We start from the raw sequence: 25,187 nt of genomic DNA, 5'->3' as shown, positions 1-25,187 counted from the left end.
AAAAACCTGGAGGGGATAGAACTGCCATGGATGGAAAGAATTGAGGCAGTCAACTCCTATTTACTTCCCAAATTGACATTTCTATTTAGGAATCTCCCGCTGATGGTGGCCTCCCAGACGATACGCGGTCTTCAAAAACAAATATCAGAATATATATGGCAGAATAGGCGACCCAGAGTGTCACTGGAAATTCTACAGAGAGATTGGAGGGAGGGGGGAGTTTCCTTTCCGGATGTTAAAAAAATGATATATGATTAATATGACAGTACATCGAATTAAGTGTGACAATTTTACAACCTCAAGACCAACTTGGATAGATATTAAAAAAGCTGACCTTTGCAATATCGAACCTCTATTCCTTATGTGGTGCGACAGTGAGTTTGTAAAAAATATAAAATCTAACAATCCGATGAATAATACAATGATTTATATAGTAAAATATCTAAAGAAAAAATATGGTACCAAATATATATCAAGAAATGCCCCATTAGCATGCTTAAAACTTTATATAAAAGACATACATATTCAAGAATGGGAAAAGTGTGGAATTGTAACTTTTGCGGAGCTACTAGAGGGAAATCAAATGTTATCATTTCCAATGATACAGCTTAAATATAATCTCCCTTCTAAAGAACTATTTAATTATTTAAGAATAAAATCTTTCATCTTAAGTAAAAAAAAATTCGGAAACCCAATTGATCAATTTATAGCATTCCATTATAAGAAAAAAATTGCCTCCAGATTTAACCAGTTTATAAAAAGCCAAAGGCAAATAGATAAAGCGTCAGCATTGACTAAATGGGAGCAAGAATTTCAAATCTCTTTTCCACTTGAAGAGTGGCTTCTGGGTCTACTTCTAGTAAAAAGGCATATACACGGGGTAAATATACGGGAAGTGTATTTTAAACTTATTTACCAATGGTACTTGGTGCCCACTCGCCTTCATACATTTCAACCCACACTTCTACCAGACTGTTGGAGATGTGGCAGGGCATTAGGCTCATTCCCCCACATATGGTGGGATTGTGAGGAGCTGAATCCTTTGAAATTAATTCTATCTGATTTAGTAAACCTTACTTTGAAGGCACAAATTGATATAACTGCCCAAATGTTTCTGTTCCATTTAGATATGTCAAGGATTAATATAAAAATTTAAATTCTCATGATTCATATCTTTATGGCAAGTAAAATAGTTATGGCCAGGAACTGGAGAAACATAGGTCCTTTGAATTGGCACGACATATGTACACAAGTGGATTTCCAATACAGGATGGAAGCAGGCATAGCATTGGATAGAGTATCCAAAGAGAAATATGATGAAATCTGGGCCCCTTCGGTTAGATATTTAAGAATAAGATCAAAAGTTTAAATCCCCCACTAATTCCCCAACATCAACCTCTCATAGGAAATATAGCAGCTCCAATGTGTTTTTTTTTTTTTTTTTAGTATGAGTAAGAAAGAGGGTAATGTGTTATCCTTTTGATTTTGAACACATTTATTGTATAAATGTAAAAATTATGGTTTTAGAAATGATATGTATATTATTTAACCATTGTAATATAGTAAACCTATTTTGAAAGTGTGATGTATGGATGAAATTTAAATGAAAAATAAAAATATATATTAAAAAAAAAGGAAGAAGCTGGTCAACATTCTGAGTAGGCTGTAGAGGGTCTTCCAAAAGATGGCCCATGAGATAAAGTGCTGTTTATTTTAGTTAGCAAAAGTAGGCAAATGTGGGCACATTGGAGAGGAAGAAAATAAACTCCAAAATATACAAACAGGATGAGAAGATCTGCGAGCATAGAAAAAGAAGGCCACAAACGCCGTAAAAAAAAAAAGAAAAAAAAATGAAACAGAAATCGTGAAAAACAAAAATTAAATAAAAGTATATAGTATTTGTGTGTGATATATCTATTTGTTGGGAGAGAGGGTATGTGTTCTATAGGGTTAAGAGATTGGAAGGGTGTGCTGATCAGTGTTTGCACCGGTAATTTCAGGAGATTGAAAGTTGTGTGGGAGACTATCTATAAATGAGGAATTAAGCATGGGGTGGGTAGGGTTGGAGGGAAATGAGTCTTCCAGAAGGGGGGGGGGGGTGCATAGATGGACATTTGATTTAAGGTCATTTAAGGAAAAACAAAAGCTAAGATTGAGCATTACAGAGATAAGACAGAGGTATTTAAGTAGGGAAATAAAACCATTAAACAAGAAAGATATATGGGCCTCAGCTGGTTAAACTCACTTTTAACATGATGGACAAAGACAAAGGTGATAAAATACTTTGCATGATTAGCACAGGCTATAGTTACAAAGACATGAAAATGTATACATTGAAAATAATAAAACTAAATAATAGTCACTGAATATAAAAAACATACACATACAACAAAATTAACAGGGTATGTAGAAATATAATGAAATGTCAGTCTTCCAGAATGCTACCTGTTTCAAATGGCCATAGAACAGCTGATGGAGCTCTGAGTTTTATGCTGGACTGGGTATGTTTAAAAATCAGACTGTTCAAATGGCCATGGAACAGCTGATGGAGCTCTGAGTTCTTTTCTGGACTGGGTATGTTAATAATGGACATATCTCCCCAAAAAGATCAATTTGAGAAAAAAGATAAATGAACTTTAGAAAAATGTGTGTATTCTTTTTCACTTGTGTGGTAAACCCTCCAAATATCTGCCAGATTCGCTTCAGTTATACATTTATTTAATTCTTTTGATTGTTTAATAGGATTTTTATCAATAACACCAGAAGTATTTGTTTTTTTTTATCTAAATGATAATCAGGGACACAATTTAGGTCACCTGCGATTAAAAGCTGGCCCAATCTAACATGTTTAATTTCTTCCAGAATCTTTTTAAAGAAGTGTACTGGATACACATTTGATAAATATAGGTTCACCAAGGTAAATAACTGATTGTTGATTTCATACACTAAAATTATACAGCAACCTTCTGTGTCTTTACTCTGATATTTAATATTTATTTGTAGGGTGTTTGCCATTATAATGGCTACTCCTTGTTTTTTTTTATTTTCAGGCAAGGAAGCTGTGTATACATGTCTAAATGGGTTTTTTTGAACCATTAATATATCTATAGTCTCTTTTTTCATTGTTTTTAGCGCCATTTGTCATTTCAAATTAGAATTAAGTCCCTGTACATTCACATTTAAGAATTTAAACATAATCAAAAAAAAAAAAAATATCCCCATTCCTCGTCCTATGCTGGCAGCTACAAAGCCTAACATGCATACAAACATATAAACAAAGACCACATATGAGGATGCCTTCTTGAACCTCAAGATAGACATCCCACAATCTGTACCTCTAAATAGAGGTTATAATAGGTGAGACCTTATTCCCTCGACTAAACGAGGTCTAAGGGCAAACTACTAAGTTCAAAGAACCTACGGCAGGGGTAAACTGCCATTTGGGGCAAGAATTGTTTAAAAAAAATTATACTTCTCTAATTTACATATGGGTAGTCAAAGAGAGAAGAAGAAAAAATGGTATCAATATCTTGTTCCTATATTTATAAATACTAACAATCATGGACACAATCTTAAATTGCTGTGTGTTTTTTTTACTTTATCTTTCTTCTCTTTTTTGTTTCTTTCTCTTCCCTCATTCCCTCCTCAAATAAATACCCTCTTTTTATATGCCACCATTGAAATATCTTTCTATTACCGTATTAAAGTAGTCCTTTATAGTTTCAAATAATGCCATATTAGTGTTATACTAAAAAAAATTATTAAAAAAAAACCAACTCATTATTGTGACCTATACAAGATATGAAAGAGAGCGCATGTACTGAATCGATAACAGACTAACGTAATAACCAATATATAGTCTAAATAAAGCAAATAGAAATAGTATTCTAACTATTTCTGAAAATTTTAGCATCTAAAACAAAAGAAATTTCCCAATTCCTATGTAGAGATGCAAATATAGGTTTCAGCGCTTAGTTGATAATCCCCTTATTAGTAATAAGGGTGTCACTGTCTATATGTAAAAAATAATGAAACATATGTAAATAAAGTGAAAAAATAAGATGAAAGAATAAAAATGTAAACAACTAAAGTTCAAAATAATTGTGGAAAAATACCATACAAAAGAAAGTCCAAAGTCTGTAAAATCTGTGTGTAAGTCCTGCAAAAAAGAGTCCAATAATGTAGTGGAAGGTGGGGGTCCAAATGTATGCAGAAATACCTTATAGAAAGAGACAAAAAAAGTATAAAAAAAGTATACTTCTGGAATAAAAGGGAATCATGACATGTCACACATGTCATGTGTCCTTAAGGGGTTAAATAGGTAAGACTGGAAGCTGGCGATGACATCTCTAGGTGTGGTATTTTTCATTGAACTTGGTTTTGGTAAACGGTGTACTCGTTCCATAATATAATTAAGTTCTTGATCTTCAACCCCTACTTCCTTAAAGAAATCAGATAAGAACACTCTCAGTTGTTCAGGGCTGATTTTTTCTGAGATATTTCGAAAGTGTTATTATTTCTTCTTGCTTGATCTTCTAGTGATTCTAAGAAGAAGAACGGAGATCGAGCCAAAATGTTAACTGGTACTCTAGAAAACGGGGGTAACCTCAAATAGGAAACTAATATGAATAGGCAAAGAGTAGGGTACCAGTACGGACTGGGATATGTAATATACTCTTCCCCAGAATCAATTTTTTCCTTTTCCTTTCCTGTTTCTTGACCTCTATCTTTCTTTCTTTCCTTTCCCCCCTCTCGTTCCCCTTTTCCTTCCTTCTTGGTTTACACTTTAAGCCTTTGTTTGCTTTTATTACTTTTACTTTTGTTCTTGACTTTCAGTGAAAAAAAAATTTATGTGTGTATTTTTTACGCCGCGTCTCTACTCGTATGCTCCCGCTCTAAACTTTTTTTCACCCATCCGACGGACCCCACCTCTCACAGCGTGCATGACGTCGTGACGCTGCCCCCCTGCCAAAAAAGTCATTTTCTAATAGCCATTTCTGAAAATAGTGCCAAGACTCAGAGCATTTAATATGCATCTGCAATGGAGAGATTTGATTTACACACACAATTAACATTTCAGGAAACTGTTAACAAAGCAGAATTATTGGGGTGACAAAACGTTACTGAAAGTCAGATAAGGACCAACCACAGTGCGGGATATTTCCTGCCTTTTTAATTTAATCTTTCATCTCATTTCCCATAAAGGAAATATCGGAATATTCTTAGTTAGTAGGGTTATTATTACATATTTATTAATGTATTGTAGTTAGAACAGATTTTTTTTTCTCTATGGATGTATGGGAAAGATATCACAATGCTGGAACAGACCTTGATAGCCACAGTCACACCCAAAGTTGGTTCCCTGCTGACTGTTGAGAAGCCCAGAGTACAGGCTATATTTGGAATCCCCCTAGACATAAATTCCTGGAAAGAAAGAGGACTTGCTAGCACTCTCATAATAGATACGGATTCACTATCCCCTTGTCAGGAATACGTTAAACTTGGACAATGCAGAGTAAGATGTCAGATGGACTGTATATGTCTGTATATATATATATATAAAATACAGAATCCAGCGCACTCGCTTATTCACTAAACAATGATTTCAAATCTTAGATATTGTAATAGTTTTATTTAAAAACACCTCACTTAGGCAATAAATAATGGGGGTTTAGTTGCATTATATGATCATACATTGCATAAGCCTGCCACAACGTCAATGTACCACATTCTTGGCAGGTCCTACTCTAGCAGCCTAATGCTTGCTCTTATGAGATTAATCCACTTACTTCGGAAATACTTCCTTACTGGGACTCTCTGCAAGTCAATGCTAAATAGGGTCCTGGAATGAGGCACCTGTGACAGGGACGGGTGCAAAACCAAGGAGTTGGCCTGGACTCCCAAATATATAAATGAAACCAAGAGGGCTGCACTCGCCTGAACATGCATACATTATAGGGTGCTGCTGGGACCAAAATATACAAAATACAGAATCCAGCGCACTCGCTTATTCCCTAAACTATTCACTATTGTAAAAGTTTTATTTAGGTGGGCCGTGGGGAGTGCCTGGAAGAATACCTGGAAATGAGAGCGGTAAAGAGCAGCAGCTGTGTTACGGATACCAGGAATGTGAATGCAGACTAGGTGAAACTAAGCGGTTGCTGCCAGCCAAGTCAGCTTGCGTACCAGCCTCATAATGGTAAGAGAGGAGGAGGACAGCACCTAGTTGATAATTTCGCAGGCTGCTGAATTGTCTGAGTAGCATATTACTGCCTTGCCGGTCCTAAGAAGACCCCATGTATGGGCGGCCACCACTATGGGGTAAATCTCGAACAATGAGGATGTTTCTCTAAAGGCTGGCAAAGCATATGTCTCAGTGGGCCAGTTATCCCTAAACCAGTGGTTGCCGAAAATGGCAGCAAACCCGTTGTGTGCTGCTACGTCTGTGTAAATAGTAGGTGAAATGCCTTGCTGCCTGTTGTGATAATGGCTTGCATAGCGTCATCGATTTTAGCATAGTGTAGTGAAAACTCCTCAGCGGTATGAGAGAGTTTATGCTGGGGACAGAAGAAGAATGAGGTGCAGAGAGGTTGATAAATAATCTTTTTTTATTTGAGTATTTGTGCACGGCTATGCCAATGGGGTTGGTTCGCCAGGATGAAAAAGGAGATACAGTGAAAAGGCCAATCATGAAGCCTGCTTTAGTTTCTGTAGACAGTAGGTGGTCCACCGTAAGAGGGTTGTTAGAAGCTGAGAGCGGGTTAGGGCATTCGAGGGTGTCTGTGGGGATGGTGATGAGGCCCGTGTGAAAACCCTGTGAGAAACCCAACACCAAATAATCTACCAAATGCCTTGCTGGGTGGGAGCGTAGGTAGTAAGCCACAATATTTATGTTGACCTCGGTCAATAATTTTTTAGGTGACAGTCTGGCTGGGCACATAGTCTTGGTATGCGCTCTGAAGCAAATGGAGCAGACGTGCAACAACCGACATGCGCTGAAGCTGCATGCACCAGCGTTAAAGTTATTGCACACCTGCGCCTTGCCCAGAAACGCAATGGGTCTGCCCAGCTTGTCCCTCTGCCCGCCTTCTTGTCTAGTGTGTGGGGTGAAGCAGTGATGAGAAGTGGAAGGGTCTGCCTCGCAAGGGCACAAGTCAGTGGAGTGGAATGTTGAGCTACAGGCAGCACAGGCCTGGGGCCTCAAACCGGCAAAGTGTCGACAGAATAGTTCCATGTCCGTCTGGCACCAGTCGATTCTGATATTAAATTGGGACAGATGAGTTGCTGCCTTGGCTGAAACGGACTTGTGATAGTCATAGAAAGAGGACCCCCCGTACTTAATGCCTAAGTCAACCACCTTATGCATGTAGAGATCAAGCTCTTCCCTCCTGTGAGGATACACTGAGCAAATTACGTCTCTATAAATCCCAAAAGCTATCACGAACTGTGGAATGGATAGCTTCTTGTTCAGGCGTTGATATTTAGTTTTAAGTACCACTGAGATGTCCCCGTAATTATAAGCTCGGTTTTCAAGGACATCTTGTGAGGCTATGAGCAGGGAAACTAGGTTCACATCCTTCCCATCCAGTATATCCTTTTTTATGGATGCTGGGACGGAGTGAGCAGGTGAGACATATGGGGTAGTGGTTGTGGTTGGTGCGGGAGGGAGGGGGGTGCAAGTCAGCAAAATAGAGATTACCAGAGGAAGACCTGAATGGCCTGGTAGGTCACATGGCGTGGCTATGCAGATTCCACTTTAAGCAATCTACCATCCATGGTTTGGAGGTTGGCCAGAATAGCTGACAGGTTTTCTTGCGTGGAATCAGAGGTGCCGTTAGACAGCCCTTGAAAGCTAGTGCCAGGTCTAGGTTCGCTGGCCTGAGCCGTCAATAGTCTGTATAACTCTGCCTTTCTAGCAGTGGCTGAAAAGGGGATAGCGCTGAGTCTAAGTTCGGTAGCAAATTTTGGGATAGTCCAAGATCTCAGGGACATGAGGTAGAGGGGGTAAGGGATTCTTCCGACGACTCGGGCCTGGCTGGCATGATGGGTACTTCATCCGATGGTAAATCATCGATGGGAATTGATTCTTGTGACATTCTGAAAAAGGAATAATTATTTAAATTAGGTAGGGGAGTGTGGAGGAAGAATGAGACCTTTGGAGAACTGGCCAGCTGACTAATGCCGAGGCGAAGAACTTACCTATAGTCAAGCGGCGGTGAGAGGCTCTACCTATGGTTTGGGCCGAGGGAAGTCGTGGTCACTGACGTGGTGGCGGGATGTTGGCCTCTCAATGACCATAAGAGATTCAAATACGTGTGGCCGTGGCTTAGGAGGCCCTAACTGTAGCCCTAAAGAAGGGCGAGCGAGGCGGCTAACTATGATTTTGGCCGTGGGGCTGAACCTCCGTGTTGAGATTGGGAGTAGGCCTTGCGGGACCGGTAAATCTACTTAGGTTAGCTAAGGCCAGCGCCTATCCCTGTATGCCAGTTCTCTAAACCTGCTGGGGCTTGTCTCCTAAATGGTGTACCGAACACATGTGGATACTAACCTTGAGTATTACTCTTATCACAAAGTACATGCTACAGTAGGTTACATAGTTACATAGTTAGATAGCTGAAAAGAGACTTGCGTCCATCAAGTTCAGCCTTCCTCACACCTGTTTTTTGCTGTTGATCCAAAAGGCAAAAAAAAAAAAACCCAGTTTGAAGCACAATTTTGCAACAAGCTAGGACAAAAAATTCCTTCTTGACCCCAGAATGGCAGTCAGATTTATCCTTGAATCAAGCAGTTATTACCCTACATTGAAAGATTATATCCTTGAATATTCTGTCTTTGCAAGTATGCATCTAGTAGCTGTTTGAACATCTGTATGGACTCTGATAAAACCACTTCTTCAGGCAGAGAATTCCACATCCTGATTGTTCTTACAGTAAAAAAAACTTTCCTTTGCCTTAGACGAAATCTTCTTTCTTCCAGTCTAAACGCATGGCCTCGTGTCCTATGTAAAGTCCGGTTTGTGAATAGATTTCCACACATTGGTTTGTATTGGCCCCGAATATATTTGTATAATGTTATCATATCCCCTCTCAGGCGACGTTTTTCTAAACTAAATAGGTTTAAATTTGTTAACCTTTCTTCATAGCTGATATGTTCCATTCCTTTTATTAATTTTGTAGCCCGCCTCTGCACTTTTTCTAGTGCCATGATATCCTTCTTTAGAACAGGTGCCCAAAATTGCACAGCATATTCAATATGTGGTCTTACCAGTGATTTATAGAGAGGCAAAATGATATTCTCGTCCCGAGAATGAATGCCCTTTTTCATGCATGACAATACCTTACTGGCCTTGGCCACTGCTGATTGACATTGCACATTGTTGCATAGTTTGTTGTCTATAACAATTCCCAAGTCCTTTTCGTGTGTTGTTATCCCTAATTCGCTTCCATTAAGGGTATACGTTGCTTGTGTATTCTTTACGCCGAAGTGCATAACTTTGCATTTTTCAACATTAAATTTCATCTGCCATTTGAGTGCCCAGTCCTCCAGTCTATCTAAATCCTTCTGCAGCAAAGTAATATCTTGCTCACATGTGTCATCTGCAAACACTGAAACATGACTTTCAATGCTGTCTTCAAGATCATTTATAAAAATGTTAAATAGAAGGGGTCCCAGAACAGACCCCTGAGGGACACTACTTGCCACCTCTGTCCAGCTTGAAAATTTACCATTAACGACAACTCTTTGTATTCTGTTTTTAAGCCAATGTTCTACCCAAGAACAAGCATTTTCATCGAGACCGATTTCCTTGAGTTTGAACACTAATCTTTTGTGTGGAACTGTATCAAATGCCTTGGCAAAATCCAAATAGATCACATCCACTGCAACACCCTGATCTATACTTCTACTTACTTCTTCGTAGAACGCAATCAAGTTAGTTTGACATGACCTGTGCTTCATAAAACCGTGCTGATTTTTGCTGATAACCATATTCTTCTCAAGGAATTCTTGAATATTATCCCTTAATAACCTTTCAAATATTTTACCAGCCACAGAAGTTAAGCTCACAGGTCTATAATTTCCAGGCAAGGATTTTGAACCCTTTTTGAATATAGGAACCATTGTATTGGATACAAATTTGTCTTGGAAGAATAGCTGGTCCGGCCAAGGTATCATAGGGGTAAGATAGATGCTGGTGGGCCCAAAGCGTGCCACTGGTATACATGATGTATGTAAAAATGTTAAACGTATGGAGAGGTGTGTATCAATGATACTGTAACGTAAGAACCCGTGTAAGATGAAGGACCTGAACGTTGGTCCATACATAGAGACAAGCCCCTTATTATCATTATTATTGGGAATTTAGTGGAGGAAGAATGAGTGAGGCCTTGGGGAGAAATCGTAATCGTAGTGAGGAAGATTAACAATACCTGGTATTGAAATACAGGATACCAGGTTGGCTGTCGGTGGTTGAAAAGTGCAGGAAGCTTTCAGGGACTGCGGTATTAATGCAGGTCTAGGTATTTATTTATTTATTTATTATTGCTATTTATAAAGCGCCAACAGATTCCGCAGCGCTGTACAATTAGTGGAGAAACGTACAATATACACAGACAAATACAAGAGGTAAGAGAGCCCTGCCCATAAGCTGATATCTAGCCATTGGAGCTCTTTTATATAAAGTGCTTGGCTAGATGGCCCGTGAGCTTACAATCTAAAGGAAACCATGGGGATTTGAGACAAGAGGTAGCAGGGGAAGTTTGGAGGTGATGGCTGAACGAGTTAACAGAGAAGCAGCTATTGGTAAGATGTTAGGGGAATGAAGAGGTAATTGGGTGAGAATCTCAAACAGCTGGAGAAGCATGCTATATATTAAGGGGGACCCTGGGTGGGCGGGAGGAGGGGAGGGTGGGTGGGAAGTGGGGAGAAAAAATGCAGTCTTTCACTGCATAGGTAATAAGGTAATAAGCATAGTAATAACAAAACAAGTGATATACAGTTAATTATTTTCAGAAGCAGTAAAATTAGTTGGGAGGGGATTATGGATGAGATCGTATTGAGGGGTCTCAAATGTGACCCATGCTGTAATTTGAAAACCCGTCTGGGGGGGACATGGGGGTTTTCCCTTGGAGGCTGAATGAGGCCTCGTGGCATGATAGCTGTTACGAGTAAATCAATATACCTGATACTGGAGGACAGGATACCGGGTTGACACTTTACTTGAAGGAAAAGCTGAGGAGCCTCGAAACTAAGTACTTTAACAAGTATAAGGCTGAAAGAAACAGTGAGTGAATGATTGTGCCCTTGGTAAGAACTGTGCCTGACGTAAAATGAAACGTGGTGGTTGAATTTGGGAGATAGACATGAAAAGTTATTTCATGAGCATAGTACCGAAGTAACAAACGTATGACCTTGTAGGAGTCAAACCGACATTTAAATGAAAGGCTAATCATGCAGTCAAAAAGAAAAGGAAGAGTAGTTTTTAACTTAACAAGTGAAATGAAAATTGAGGACCCCAAAACCTGTATGAATTTATAACAGGCAGAAAAAAAGTAAATGTTTATAATATGTAGTGCTTTGTTCGTTCGTATGAACAAATGGTATAACAGGAACAATGTAATACAAGATAAGGGGTTTATAAGCAGGGAAACAGGCTGGTGTTTGGCTAAATTACATGACATGTAAGAACTGCATGAATACATTGTGACTGCGATTGACTGCGGAACGTACGTAAGTATGTTAGATAGAGTGATCAGTTCGTTCGTATGAACGAACGGTATCATAGGTTAACTTAGTGCACGAGAGAGGGTTTTTAAACAGTGAGACAGGCTGGTGTTCGACTAAAAAATACACAACATAGTGTCTGCGGTCAGTTGTTTAACCACACAAATGACTGAGCGGTCGACTGTTTAGCCGCACAAACCGCAGAAGTGCACGAACAAGGAAGTATGCACGAATAGGTACTTTATTAATAAAGGGAAGCCTACCCCTACCTTTTTGGGCCCGTACGTGGGAAACGCTTACGTGGACGTTCCGGTCTCGTGACCGGAAGCCGGGTACCGTGACTGGGGAGAAGCCAGGTGGCAGGACTCGAGGTCGGAGGCAGAGGATACTGCTGGCGACAGGACTCCTGCTGGAAAACTGTAGCTGTTTGGCGGGAAATCGGACCGGAAGTGCTGGTTGCTAAGGAGTCAATCAGCTTGAACGACAGAGGTGAGTAGGGGCTAGGAGTATAAGTAGGGGCCATAACTCCTCCCACAAATTCAGGCCTAATGCCCTTTTAACATATATATATATATATATATATATATATATATATATATATAATGCCAAAATGTCTGCTGGACTAATACGGCTAATGCAATCTACACTATATATATATATATACATACTGTCTCCAAACAAAATCCAGTCATCCAAGATGTGCTTAGGATCTCCTTTTGCTTTTGCTAGCCTTTACAATTGCCTCTTGTTAATTATACAGTGTTGCTTTTGAATTTCAGGGCTTTTGCAGGTGCCACTGTTCATGATTGCTTTAACTGGCTTTCTGTGCTTGTTTTATTGCCTTTGGAGATAGCCACAGGCTACTTACACCATGTTACCAAATTAGTTGTGGCCAGCTTCAAGATCCAAAGTGGTAAAGATGCTCCAGCCCTGCTTACGGTTATCACCGAGCCCTTTACAAAACTTATCATACAGGTAAGTACTTTTCATTGATCAGAGTATAAAACTATTTCTAGAAACATCATTAAGGTTGTATTTTTAGCTCTGATAAAAATAAAACAAAAAAACATAGTTGTGTGCATATATGAACCAGACATTGTATGCATATATAGAGCTATCATCTTGCATGCATTATAGACAAACCTTGACCTGCATTCAGGGCCGGATTAAGAGCACACTGGGCCTGGTGCTGACAATTATGATGGGGCCTAATTACGGAATCTTATTGACCAAAATCACTAAAACAGTCATACCTCTCAAGCGTCATGTATCTGATGGAGATGGTGCTGGAGGGAAACTCATAGTATGCGGCTATAAGAAAACACATACCCTATGCTAATCTCTCTCTAATTTATGCTTTCATCTTTCAAGTAAATCCATAACCCCTAACAGCAGTGTCCAGTGAAGCAGGAAGTCAATGGGCGGGGTAAAAGGGTGGGCCACTGGTGCGAATCACGTGACCAGACCTGCCAAAAGGGGAGAACATGCCCAAAAAGGGGTCATGTCTGTCCAAAGAATTTGAAGGACAGCCTGGCATTAATGCATGTCAGGCTGCCCGCCAATCCTGCAGGCTGTCCAACTAAGGGCATACTATGCAGGCGGCACCCTGAGCTTGACATAAATGCGTCTAATGATGTGCTCACTCCATGCTTTCTAAGGACTGTCCCCTAGCACTCACATGTCCACTTGTCTCCTTACCTTCTTACTAGCAGGCAGAAGCTCCTGGTATATAGTCTGAGACAGAGAAAAGGTGTATGTAGTGAGTGTAGAAGAAAGGGGACATGCCACAGTGTTAGAGAGACCAGCGTCTGCATTACCTAAAATTAAACTAATTTTATTGTCAGCCAGTCCAGTTTTGTTCCCATACATCCCTCTTAAGCTTAAAGGGACACGATAGTCACCATAACAACTACAGCTTATTGTATTTGTTCTGGTAAGTAGAATCATTCCATTCAGGCCTTTTGCAGTAAATGCTGTCTTTTCAGCGAAAATAACTCCACTGTCCACTCCTTAGATGGCTGCTAGAAGTACTTCCTGGGGCAGTACTGCCTAGTGTGCAGCACTGCCATTCAGTGTCTACACCCTCTGCATGCAGACACTGAACTTTCCTCATACAGATGCATTGATTCAATTTATCTTTATGAGGAGATGCTGATTGGCCAGGGCTATGTTGGACTTGTGCTGGCTCTGCCCCTGATCTGCCTAGTTGACAGTCTCAGCCAATCCTATGGGGAAGTATTGTAATTTGCTCAGACCACCACTTCTGATGATGTCAGCAGACAGTCAGTTCAGAGGCAGAGCTAGCAGCTGCAGACTTGAATACAAGTTATATTTTACTATACTTAGGGAGGCAAGAAGGGGCCAGGGTGGTGGTTTTAACATAAAAAGGTCAAAAATACATGATTGTGTTCCTGACCCTATAGTGCTCCTTTAAGCAAGAGTATGTGAAGAGTAGTTATTGTTGCCACCTTTCTTGGAAAAAAATACCAACCTTAATCATTTGTATAATTACAAATTCTGTAAAATCACCATCAAACTACTCACAGTTTGATTCTGCTGTATAGATGGATTGCTCCCAGTGTCTCAGTCTCGCAAGTCACCCAGTGTCTCAGTGTCCCTATGTATCACAGTGTCAGTGTCCCCATGTCACCCATTCCTCTAGTCGCCCAGTGTCTCAGTGTCCCCATTTCACTGAGAGACATGGGATACAGACACTGGGAGACTTGGGGACACTGAGACACTAGCGACACTGGATGGGGGACATCGGGACACTGGGAGAAATAGGGACACAGTGTCTCCGTGTCCCAATGTCTCAGTGTCTCCCAATGTTCCTATGTCTCACAACATCCCCATGTGTCTCAGCATCCCCATGTGTCCCAGTGTCCCCTAGTGTCTCAGTGTCCCCATGTTTTCCAGTGTCCCCAAGTGTCGCAGTGTTTCCAGGTCTCCCAGTGTCTGTGTCCCCATGTGTCCTAGTGTCTCAGTGTCCCCTAGTGTCTGTGTCCCTATTTGTCCCCTAGTGTCTGTGTCCCCTAGTGTCTCAGTGTCCCCATATGTCCCCTTGTGTCTCAATGTCCCCTAGTGTCTCAGTGTCCACATGTGTCCTCTAGTGTCTCAGTGTCCCCATGTGTCCCTGCTGCCTGCATCCCTGCATCCCTCTCTTACCTGAGCTGTAGAGCTGCTGTCTGGACTCCGTGCTGTGTTGCTGCTCCCCCACAGCTCAGTAAGTAGTAGAGAGAGGCAGGGATATGCTGTAACTTCCTATCCCTGCCTCTCTCCACACACAGTGACCCCTACTGGCCGTTGCTGGTATTGCAAAGTAATCTCCATTTATTCTGAGAAAAATACCTGCATTTGTATTGCCGGTATTACTGCAATACTGGCACGGCCAGGCAGCCTCAAATACCAGTCAGGTGGCAAACCAGTAAAATACCAGTCAGGTGGCAAACCTAAGAGTAGTGTGTAAAAAAAAAAATTTTTTTTTTTTTTTAAATGGGCCTATTCCATGGGCCTGGGCCTGGAGCTGCAGCTCCATCAGCCCCTATGTTAATCCGGCCCTGCCTGCATTGTATATATTAATTGGACAGCGCGTACGCAAGTAACTGCAACACTTTCAGAAACCCAAAACCCTCTCCCATGCATATTAGGCTAGCAAAAATAATTTGGTTTGAATTAATTGTTTCATCTGAAAAAAAAAAATGTTTGAAAGGTGCGAAATTTGTTCATACTTCATTTTGGGCATATTTTGTCTGTTTAAATGATTTGGGAAAAGAAATTCAGATGAACCAAAAGAGCGCAAAACATATCTATCAGTGTTTTGTTAAATCTAAATATTATGTATAAATATTGCATTCACCTCTGTTTGGTGCCACTGACGAAATCACAAAACAAATCGGCTCTACCATTGTCTGTTTCGTTTACTTTGTGATTGTTTTGGACTGGCTAATGATGCCCCAATGACGTGGCACATACAGACCCCATGCACCATAACCACCTCAAATATGTGAAGTGGTCATGGTGCTCGGAATAACTATTTAATGTTCTTATTTTAATAAATGTATTTCTTTATGAAATATTTCAAAATGCATTTGCTACGTCACACATCAAGGTATTGTATATAAATGTGTATATATACTTATGCATAAAACTACTTTTATTTCTGGGTGTGTAGTGTGTAAGTCATTATCAGTCTTTATGTATATATAGTGATGTGTGAGAATGTATTGATAAGAATATAGTTCACAAGTTTTACGAAACAAGTCACCATTTTAACGGACACCATAAAAATAAATATTTAAAAATGACACTGGGCCTAATACAGCCCTATCGTATAAATGTATTTTTATACAAATTCCTAAATCTGAATAAAACCATCTTTATGATAAGTTTTGGAATTTAATTTTTCCTTAAATCTTTGATCGAAGGAGCATTTAAATGGATAATGCTCATTCAATATTCAGCATTAACAAGAAAGTATATGTTGGACAAAAAGGGGTGGATCTTCATTAACTGCAAAGGCCAGCCCCGTAGCCAACTAAACACATGTTTTTAGGGCTTAGGAAATAGTGAAAATGGTAAAATGGTAAATGCATATTTTATTTCCAAAATAATACTTATATTGTACGTTGTAACAAATATTTGCATTTTTGACCATTGTATTTTCCTTTAATTAAATATAATGTTTAGGCTGCCTGTTGTGCTCATTAAATAACTGATTTGTTTTCAAACATATATAAATGTATTTTTTATTATTCACGCTCAGCTTGATAACACTGTAATCACTGGCATTGCTACCAGAGATGAAAACTTGCATAACAAGAGCTTGATCAGAATCATATGCAAAGAGAATATTTCTAAGGTAAGATATGGTACTAGAACTCAGAACTCACATCTAAGATATATTTATACATTGCATAATGTATTCATTATGACATTATTGATAATTTTATTTATTGGTGTTAATTATTATTTATATAATATTTCATACTCAATGGTGTTTCTGGTTTTATAGCAGTCTTTCTTTGAACAGCAAAGGGTATGTTTTTTGAACACTGAATGTAACAACACACACTTTTGTGTAGTTTAGGCAAAATATTAAAACTAAAAATGTAGATGAAATGGAGAAATATTCAAGTTCTACAATGTTGGCCCTACTGTAGCAGTTCCAGAATGGTCTGACTTTTTACCAAGGATCCACAAGGCTTCATTCCGCACCACTTCTCTTTAGCGCTGAGAGCTCAGCTCATTGGCTGAGAGTGTTTGGCTTTGCTCGGGCTAAGACAGGCAAAAAGAACCTACAATTTGACTACTTACATTGGGGGTTCCCGGGGCACTGTAAAGGTTATAGTGCTTGTCGTGTTCCTTTATTAGGAGTTATGAGTGATGTTCAGTATTTTTTTCTATTGTGTAAATTCCAGAGAAATTACAGTCTAAATTGTCTCCCTAGCAAAATGGCTGTTACAAGAACACCAGCTTTACGGTGGAGTTCTTTAAGTCTAATTTCCACCATATGTTATCAACCACAGAGTCAAAAAACACACACAATATACACACCTTAAATAAGAAAATGGAATTAATGAAATAAGTAGAAGAAAAAATTAAGGTTGCATCGAAAAAACAATCAACAATAAATAGGAAATACACAGATGCTTGTGCTGGTGGAGACAGGTCCCAAAAATCCTCAAATGGTTTTCTTAATTGTCCTTTAATACAATGGTCCTCAACATGATATGAAACAGAAAAACACAAGGACATGTGATTTCCAATAGTGCAGTATGTCAAACCATTAGGATAAAAGTCTCAGATCAGAAAAAGGCCACTCACACTTAGTGGAAGTTAAAGGAACACCATAGGGTCAGGAACACAAGCATGTATTCCTAGCCCTATAGTGTTAAAATCCCCATATTTCCCCCCTAAATATATTAAAATCTTACCTTTATCTCAGTCTGCTGCTGGCTGGCGCTGCTTCTGATCTGCCTGCTTGGCTGACATCATCAGAAGTGGTGATCTGAGCCAATCACAATGCTTTCCCTTGGCTGAGACTGTCGAGGAGGCGGATCAGGGGCAGAGCCAGCACAAGCCAAATACAGCCCTTAGCAATCAGCATCTCATAATAGAGATGTATTGAGTCAATGCACTCCACTTTAAAAACATAATATTCAATGATATAATATTTCAACTGTAGGGTAATAGTTTCTTGATCCAAGGATAAATCTGACTGCCATTGTGGGGTCAAGAAGGATTTTTATTTCCTGGTTTGTTGCAAAAATATAAGTGCTTCAAATTTTTTTTTTTTTTTTTGCCTTCTTGTGGATCAACAGCAAAAAAATAGATGTTAGGAAGGTTGAACTTGATGGACACATGTCTCTGTTCAGCGTATGTAACTATATAACTTCCCACATACTAACAAAAAAAAAAAATCAATATTTAGGTGATATAGCTCAGGGGAGCTAACAGAAGTAGTAAGTCATTCTCCCTGGCTGTTTGATTAACAGCCAGGGGGAGTTCCCTAGTTAATTTCTGAAAGTGTTGATCTCATAGAAATCAGCACTTTTATAAACTGGGATTAAACTAGGGTACTCCTCACCCATTAAGCAAGCTCGGGTGTGGAGTGGTCCTTTAAGGGGTTAAGAAATTGCAGTGATACATAGGATTAAACACTAACACACTCTGCACTGCACAATAAATTCATTATCACTGTTTACCTGTAAAAGCATTATATAAATTACTAGTGCTGTACAATTAGGAGGAATGTCGTGATTAGTGAAATATGGATACAATCTGTTAAGTACAAAAGACAAAATATAAAAGAATAAACTGTAAAGGCACAAACATTCAAGAACAAAAAAAAAAAAAAAAAACGCAACCATATAGTTACACATCTGGCAGTATCAAAAAGAGACATTTTTGGTTATGTTCCATTATTTAAATGGCATGTACAGAGCCCTAAGCAATATGACATAACTGAACATTGTGTGCATCATCTGCAATCTATTTGCTGTCCAGATATGAGAGGATGGTGGTACATGGTTCTATGATTTGTAATATTAGTGTGCAAACCAGAAAGGGGCCTGTTTTGTTATGCATTCTCAAGACTGAACTCTGAATGTTATTTTTACTTTTTTTGTGTGTGTGTGTGTGTAAGTAATAATAATACTGAACATCCTTTGTTAGGTTTAGCTTTTAATTCATTGTAAACCTGTTGTGTGGTGTGATAATCTTTTATTTTCTTAAAGGATTACTCCCAGGCCCATAAGCACTACAGCGTGCCTGGCACTCCCCTCAGTTAAATAGTCTACCCATTTGCAAATGGTTTGACAACTTACTGGTAGTTCACTGGTCGCCTGTCACCTCCTTCTAGAGAGCCAGAAGCTTTCTCTAACTCAGCTCATTAGCAGAGAGTTTCAGCACAGTGTTTCTAACTATCATGCCAGCTGTGACCTGCACTTTTGTGGGGGATGCAAGGTCCCTGCTCCCACCTTTTGAGGGAGACCCGGCAGCAATCTTGCTCTGCTTGCCAGGTCTCGTCTGTGCGGTGCAGAGAGAGAGGGGAGAGGCAGAGCAGGAGGATGGGAAGTGAGGTCACTACCTGTGCTCTCCTGTCCTGCGGAGTAACGATGAAGAGCAGTCTGGCAGAAACACTTGACATGTGCACAGTCGTCCTTGTCGGCATATGCACAAAACCCCCCACCACATACTTAGTTATAATAATGACACTGACACCTGGGTTTTGGCAAAATTATATCACAGCTTTTATTTATTAATTAACATAGAATTATAAAGGTCATTGTCACACAACAGGCCCACGTTGGCCTGCACAGTTTACCACATTATTTTACAATTTAACCCCTTGACAATGACCCACCCCAACGTAACATCATAACATAATACACCAACATTGTAACACATTAGCTTAACCTGAAACATGACCATTGCCACCGAAGGGCATCAACCATTGCCACCAAGGGCACCATCCATTGCCACCAAAGGGCACCACCAGTGTAGGGGCATACCGAGACACCCCTACACACCCTGGTTCGGAGCTACCTACGAGCTCGAACCTACCAAACCAGTCCAAAGGCCTACCTATTAGCCCTGAACTCCAAACTGTCCCCCCTCTCACTCTTTTCTCCCCCCAACTTTACTCTCCATCCCCCGCCGCCGTGACCAAACGGGAAACACCTGAAAGCAAAGGGAGGGTGGGTGGGACAACGAACAGGTAAGTGTAACTTTGGATTAAAAGTGCCGTTAGACCTAAGATGGCCGCTACTTATACCCCCCTAGTAACTCCTCCCCACTCCATGTCCTTAGACCAGCCCCCAACTACTGACAACTAGCTGCCTGCCTCCTGGCAATGTCAAGGCCCATTCCCCTTAGCTGCGCTGCTCCATGGGCTTCATGACATGTGCACAGTCATCCTTGTCGGCATATGCACAAAACCCCCCACCACATACTTAGTTATAATAATGACACTGACACCTGGGTTTTGGCAAAATTATATCACAGCTTTTATTTATTAATTAACATAGAATTATAAAGGTCATTGTCACACAACAGGCCCACGTTGGCCTGCACAGTTTACCACATTATTTTACAATTTAACCCCTTGACAATGACCCACCCCAACGTAACATCATAACATAATACACCAACATTGTAACACATTAGCTTAACCTGAAACATGACCATTGCCACCGAAGGGCATCAACCATTGCCACCAAGGGCACCATCCATTGCCACCAAAGGGCACCACCAGTGTAGGGGCATACCGAGACACCCCTACACACCCTGGTTCGGAGCTACCTACGAGCTCGAACCTACCAAACCAGTCCAAAGGCCTACCTATTAGCCCTGAACTCCAAACTGTCCCCCCTCTCACTCTTTTCTCCCCCCAACTTTACTCTCCATCCCCCGCCACAGCTCAGAGCTCGACTCCTCGAGTTCCTGAGCGACACCCCCCCCCCCCCCCCAGGGAAAAGATTGCCCGCTGGAGGCCCTCCTGGAAACCTAGCAGGAGAAAATCTAAGCCCACGTCTGAGAGGTGAACCCCATCCCGCCTGAAATAGCCTGGCAGCATATCCTCCAACTCTCTGTGCCTAATTACAACCCCCCCCACTCGCCTCACATATGCCGCCATGATTTTGTTGACCTTACCCTTAATTTTCGCCACCGCGGAGGGGTTCCGCGCGTGCCGCCAATAAAACCTCGGAACCATTTACGACCACACCACTATAACCCCTGGCACTAACTCCTGCAACTTGTCTACATCCCTCTTCATACTTTCGATCAAAACCTTCTGCGGCAATGACCCCACATCATTGCCTCCTGCATGCAGTACCACAATGTCCGGGACCTGGCCCAACAAAATTTTACGAAATACCTCCCCACAAATAGCATTCCAACCCCAGTCCCGGTATCCAAACCACCGGAGTTGCACCACGGAACTTGGAAAGCCCAGCTGTAGACCCCGATGTCGAACTGCAGCTCTCCGATGTGCCCAGTAAATATATGAGTGGCCAACCACCCATGCCGTCCAACCTGTAAAACATAAAACACAATTCCAACCGTGACACAACATTAACATAACAAACCCCTCTGAACCACCCATAGGCCTCACACCAACTTGTCTGGCCTAACATACGACCTGAACCGCAGGGACTCCCACCTGCCGATCCTTTTCACCCTATCATCACCCAATCCCAGCCTCGCCGCTTCCGTAGCCGCACCAATCCTGAAGGAATGGGTCCCAAACTGCCTTGGGTCCACTCCCAACTTGTCCAAAACCTTCCGCATCACCTTGAGGAACTGGAACTTCGACAGCGAAGAACCATCCTCGTGTCGAAAATATGAACCTCCGGCCGCCGCCCGGACTCCGAGGAAGGCCGTGGCGCACTTGACCGGGCACGTGCCCCCACCTGGGAGCTCCCGCAGCGTAACCAAGGTCCCCTTACCCATCATGTCCGTTTTGGACCGCCTCAAATTGATCACCACCTTGTCACTCCACACCTCCACATCCGCTGCCTGAAGCCCCCCCGCCCCTTGGCGGTTGCTGCTGACCAGCTCGCTGATCCGAAACGCCCCGAAAAAGGCGAAACTAAAAACCACAGAGAACAACAGAACCTCGTAACTCGAAAAACACACACCGGGCAAGGCCCCCACAATCCGTTGCAGCAGCTCAAACGACACCGGCCTCCTGGAGTCCACCGACACTTTCCCCCTCCTTAGCCCTTTCAGTGCCTGCCTCACCAGAAAGTGTTTTGTGGCGTCCTCCCAACCATTGAATTTAAACAAGAAAGCTAGCGCCGCCAGCTTTCGCCCTATCACCGCTGCTGAAGATCCTTTGGTAACCGATCTACACACAAGCCACAACAGCGTGTCCAACCGGCCCTCCCGCGAGGGCTGGCCCCCCGACTGTTGCACCAAGTCCTCCCATTCCCCCCACACCTTACTGTAAGCCGTCCATGTAGCGGGGGCCAGGGAGTCCCGTATCAGTCCACCAAGCATGATGTCCCGAGCCGCCACATCTCTTCCGGGCAAGACATCCCCTCCTCCTGTGCGCCCGGCGCCGCCTGCCGAAACCTCTCCCACTGCGAACGAGATAACGCATCGGCAATCACATTCAACAGACCGGGCACATGCCGGGCCCTAAAAACAATATTGAAACGCATACACAACAATACAAAACGGCGGAGAAGCCGAACCACCGGGGTAGAGGACGCTGACAGCCCATTCACTGCGTCCACCACTGCCATATTGTCCGAAAAGAAAACGACCTTCTTGTCCCTCAACTGCGGACCCCACAGTGACAGTGCTACGACCAGCGGGAATAACTCGAGGAACGCCAAGTTGCGGATCAGCGGGCTGACCCTCCACTCCATTGGCCAAGTCCCCGCGCACCATTGCCTGGAGAAGTAGGCCCCAAACCCAACGCTACCTGAAGCGTCCGTGAACAGCTCCAGTTCCTGAGACGAAGCCACCGGCTCCCGAAAAAACACCTTCCCATTAAACTCCCGCAAGAATTCACCCCAGACCTCCAGGTCGGCCTTCATGGCCACCGAGACCCGGATAAGGTGGTGCGGGAACGCCACCCCCGCTGTCGCCCGGGCCAGGAACCTGTTAAATACCCTGCCGACTGGGATCACCCTACAGGCGAAGTTAAGCCGGCCTAGCAGCGACTGAAGCGCCCGGAGCGTGACCTTCTTTGCTCCTCGTACCTCCGCCACTGCCTGCCGCAGCGCCACCAACTTATCCTGCGGCAGCCTACACTCCCCTTTGATCGAGTCGATCTCCAAGCCCAAGAAGCTCAAGCACGTCGTGGGACCCACCGTTTTGTCACCCGCCAGGGGGACTCCAATAACATGCGCCACCCATTCCAGAGTCCTCAATCCCCTCCTGCACTCCTCCGAACCGGGAGGCCCGACGCACAGGAAGTCGTCCAGGTAATGGACCACCATCCTAGTGCCCGCTTCCAACTTCACCACCCATTCCAGGAACGTGCTAAACTTCTCAAAGTATGCGCACGATATCGAGCACCCCATGGGTAAACACAAGTCCACATAGTAAGCCCCCTCAAAATGACAACCCAGCAGGTGATGGCACTGCGGATGGATTGGTAAAAGGCGGAAAGCCGCCTCAATGTCCGCCTTAGCCAACAACGCCCCCCGTCCCGCTCGCTGCACCAGACTCACCGCCTGATCGAACGAAGCGTACGAAACCGAACAGAGGGCCTTGTCGATGTCGTCGTTGACCGACGACCCCTTGGGGTAGGACAGGTGATGTATCAAGCGGTACTTGCCGGGCTCCTTCTTAGGATCCACCCCCAACGGTGAAACCCTCAGATTAGGTAAGGGGGGCTCGCTGAACGGCCCCGCTACCCTTCCCAACTGCACCTCCTTAAGCAACTTTTCCCTAACCACCCCCGGAAATTCCCCGGCCGACTTCAGATTGCGAAGCCGTGGCACCCCGTCCCGGTCCCGAAACGGTATTACAAACCCCTTTGAGAACCCCTCTTCCAACAACCCAGCATCCGCCCTGTTAGCGTATTGCTTTAGCCAAGGCAGCATCGCGCCGACTTTCACTGGCGTTGCTCCCAGTGGCAGGGGACGCGGCCGAACCTCCGCCCGCTGCGGGAGCGGACTTCCCCTTCTTAAAGCATCTGTGGAGGCCGTGAGTTCCTCCGCACCCTGAGCACTCGTGCTTAAAGCGACAGGTGGCCCCCCACTTGCACTGCCCCTCGTTGAATGACCAACAGTAGCCCCGTTTCTGGTTGGCCGACACGGCGGTAGAAGCGCCCGTGCCGGCCCCGGACTGAAAGGGGGACGCTTTTTGCGCCATCATCAATTTTATCCAGAGCGGTAGGTCCATCTGGTCCAACCGCATCCCCGGATTAGCGGCCAGACGCTGACGAAATTGCTCGTCGTACCGCCACCATGCTAGGCCCCCGTACGTCCTATATGCTTCCCAAACCCCGTCCAGGTAACAGAAGAGCTGCGAACAGCGCTCCGCCGCCTTCTCGCCCATCACGCTGGCCAAGATGCAAAAAGCTCTGAGCCAGTTCCCAAACGTTTTGGGAATCTTCCTGTACCTCCGTTTCTTTTCCTCCTCCTCCTTTTTTGCGTCTTTTTTATCCTCCTCCTTGAGGTCAATGTATTCCTCAAGGGGGAGAAGCGAAAAGAGCTCCACAAATTCACCTTTCCAGATCCTCTCCTTCACCTCGGGCTTGAGGTGACAGCCTAAAGGACCCGCAAACGAAACGTGGACGTTCTGTCTCGCCGCCTCCGGGACCCCCCCAAGCAAATTCTCACCCTCGGTCCCTACACTGGAAGCCTCCGCCGCGGGGGTTGCGCCCCCGCCTCCGTCTACACCGCCACCGGCCCCGGAAACCCCCGCTGGACTAGACCCGAGGACCTTCCCTTGTGGAGCCCAAACCTGACTACAATCCCCTTCCTTCCTATTCCCCTCACCCCAGGAATCAATCAACTGTCTAATGCCCGCTAAAAGCTCCCCCGACTGCTGAAATGACAGTGCCTCACCTACCGAACCCCTTGCCGCCGAAGGCCGTGGAGTTGTCATCCGGCTCTGTGCGACCTGCCCCAAGCGTTCAGCTGCTCCGGGCCGTGGGCCTGTGGCGCTGGGTCTCACCCGGTCCATGGGCGACCTTGACGACTCCTGTCCTGCTGCCCGGTCCGCCTCGCCCGCCGGCGACCGTCTGGAAGTTCTCGCTGCGTAGGGTCGCGCCCCCTTGGCGGGTGACCGTCTGCGAGACCTGCAAGGAGAAGAAGACAACTTGGGTAGGTTGGTCGTAGGAACCCTGCCCCGTCCTCCCTCCTCCTGGGACCAGTCACCCAACTCCCTTCTATTCGTCCGCCTTCGAGGGGTAAGAGCCTGCGCCGCAGTCCGCACTCCCTCCAAGGAACTCCCACTCCTGGAACTATCGTCCCGCAGCGTCCGTCCCCTACGCCTGGCGG

The 25,187-nt window shown here is 43.5% G+C and overlaps 1 protein-coding gene across 1 annotated transcript in view; it reads left to right on the top strand.

The window, feature by feature from the left end:
• SLC34A1 (solute carrier family 34 member 1) overlaps positions 1-25,187 on the top strand; it is a 146,860-nt gene that overhangs the window by 102,107 nt on the left and 19,566 nt on the right. Inside the window, exons 11-13 of the mRNA XM_063446157.1 lie at positions 12,501-12,696; positions 16,484-16,579; positions 23,099-23,114. Coding sequence (XP_063302227.1) covers positions 12,501-12,696; positions 16,484-16,579; positions 23,099-23,114 — 308 coding nt within the window. The remainder of the gene's footprint in view (positions 1-12,500; positions 12,697-16,483; positions 16,580-23,098; positions 23,115-25,187) is intronic.

Source organism: Pelobates fuscus, chromosome 3 (assembly GCF_036172605.1).
Source record: "Pelobates fuscus isolate aPelFus1 chromosome 3, aPelFus1.pri, whole genome shotgun sequence".
Lineage (NCBI taxonomy): Eukaryota > Metazoa > Chordata > Amphibia > Anura > Pelobatidae > Pelobates > Pelobates fuscus.
The sequence above is the reverse complement of the archived record's forward strand: the minus strand, read 5'-3'. Positions and strand labels throughout refer to the sequence as shown.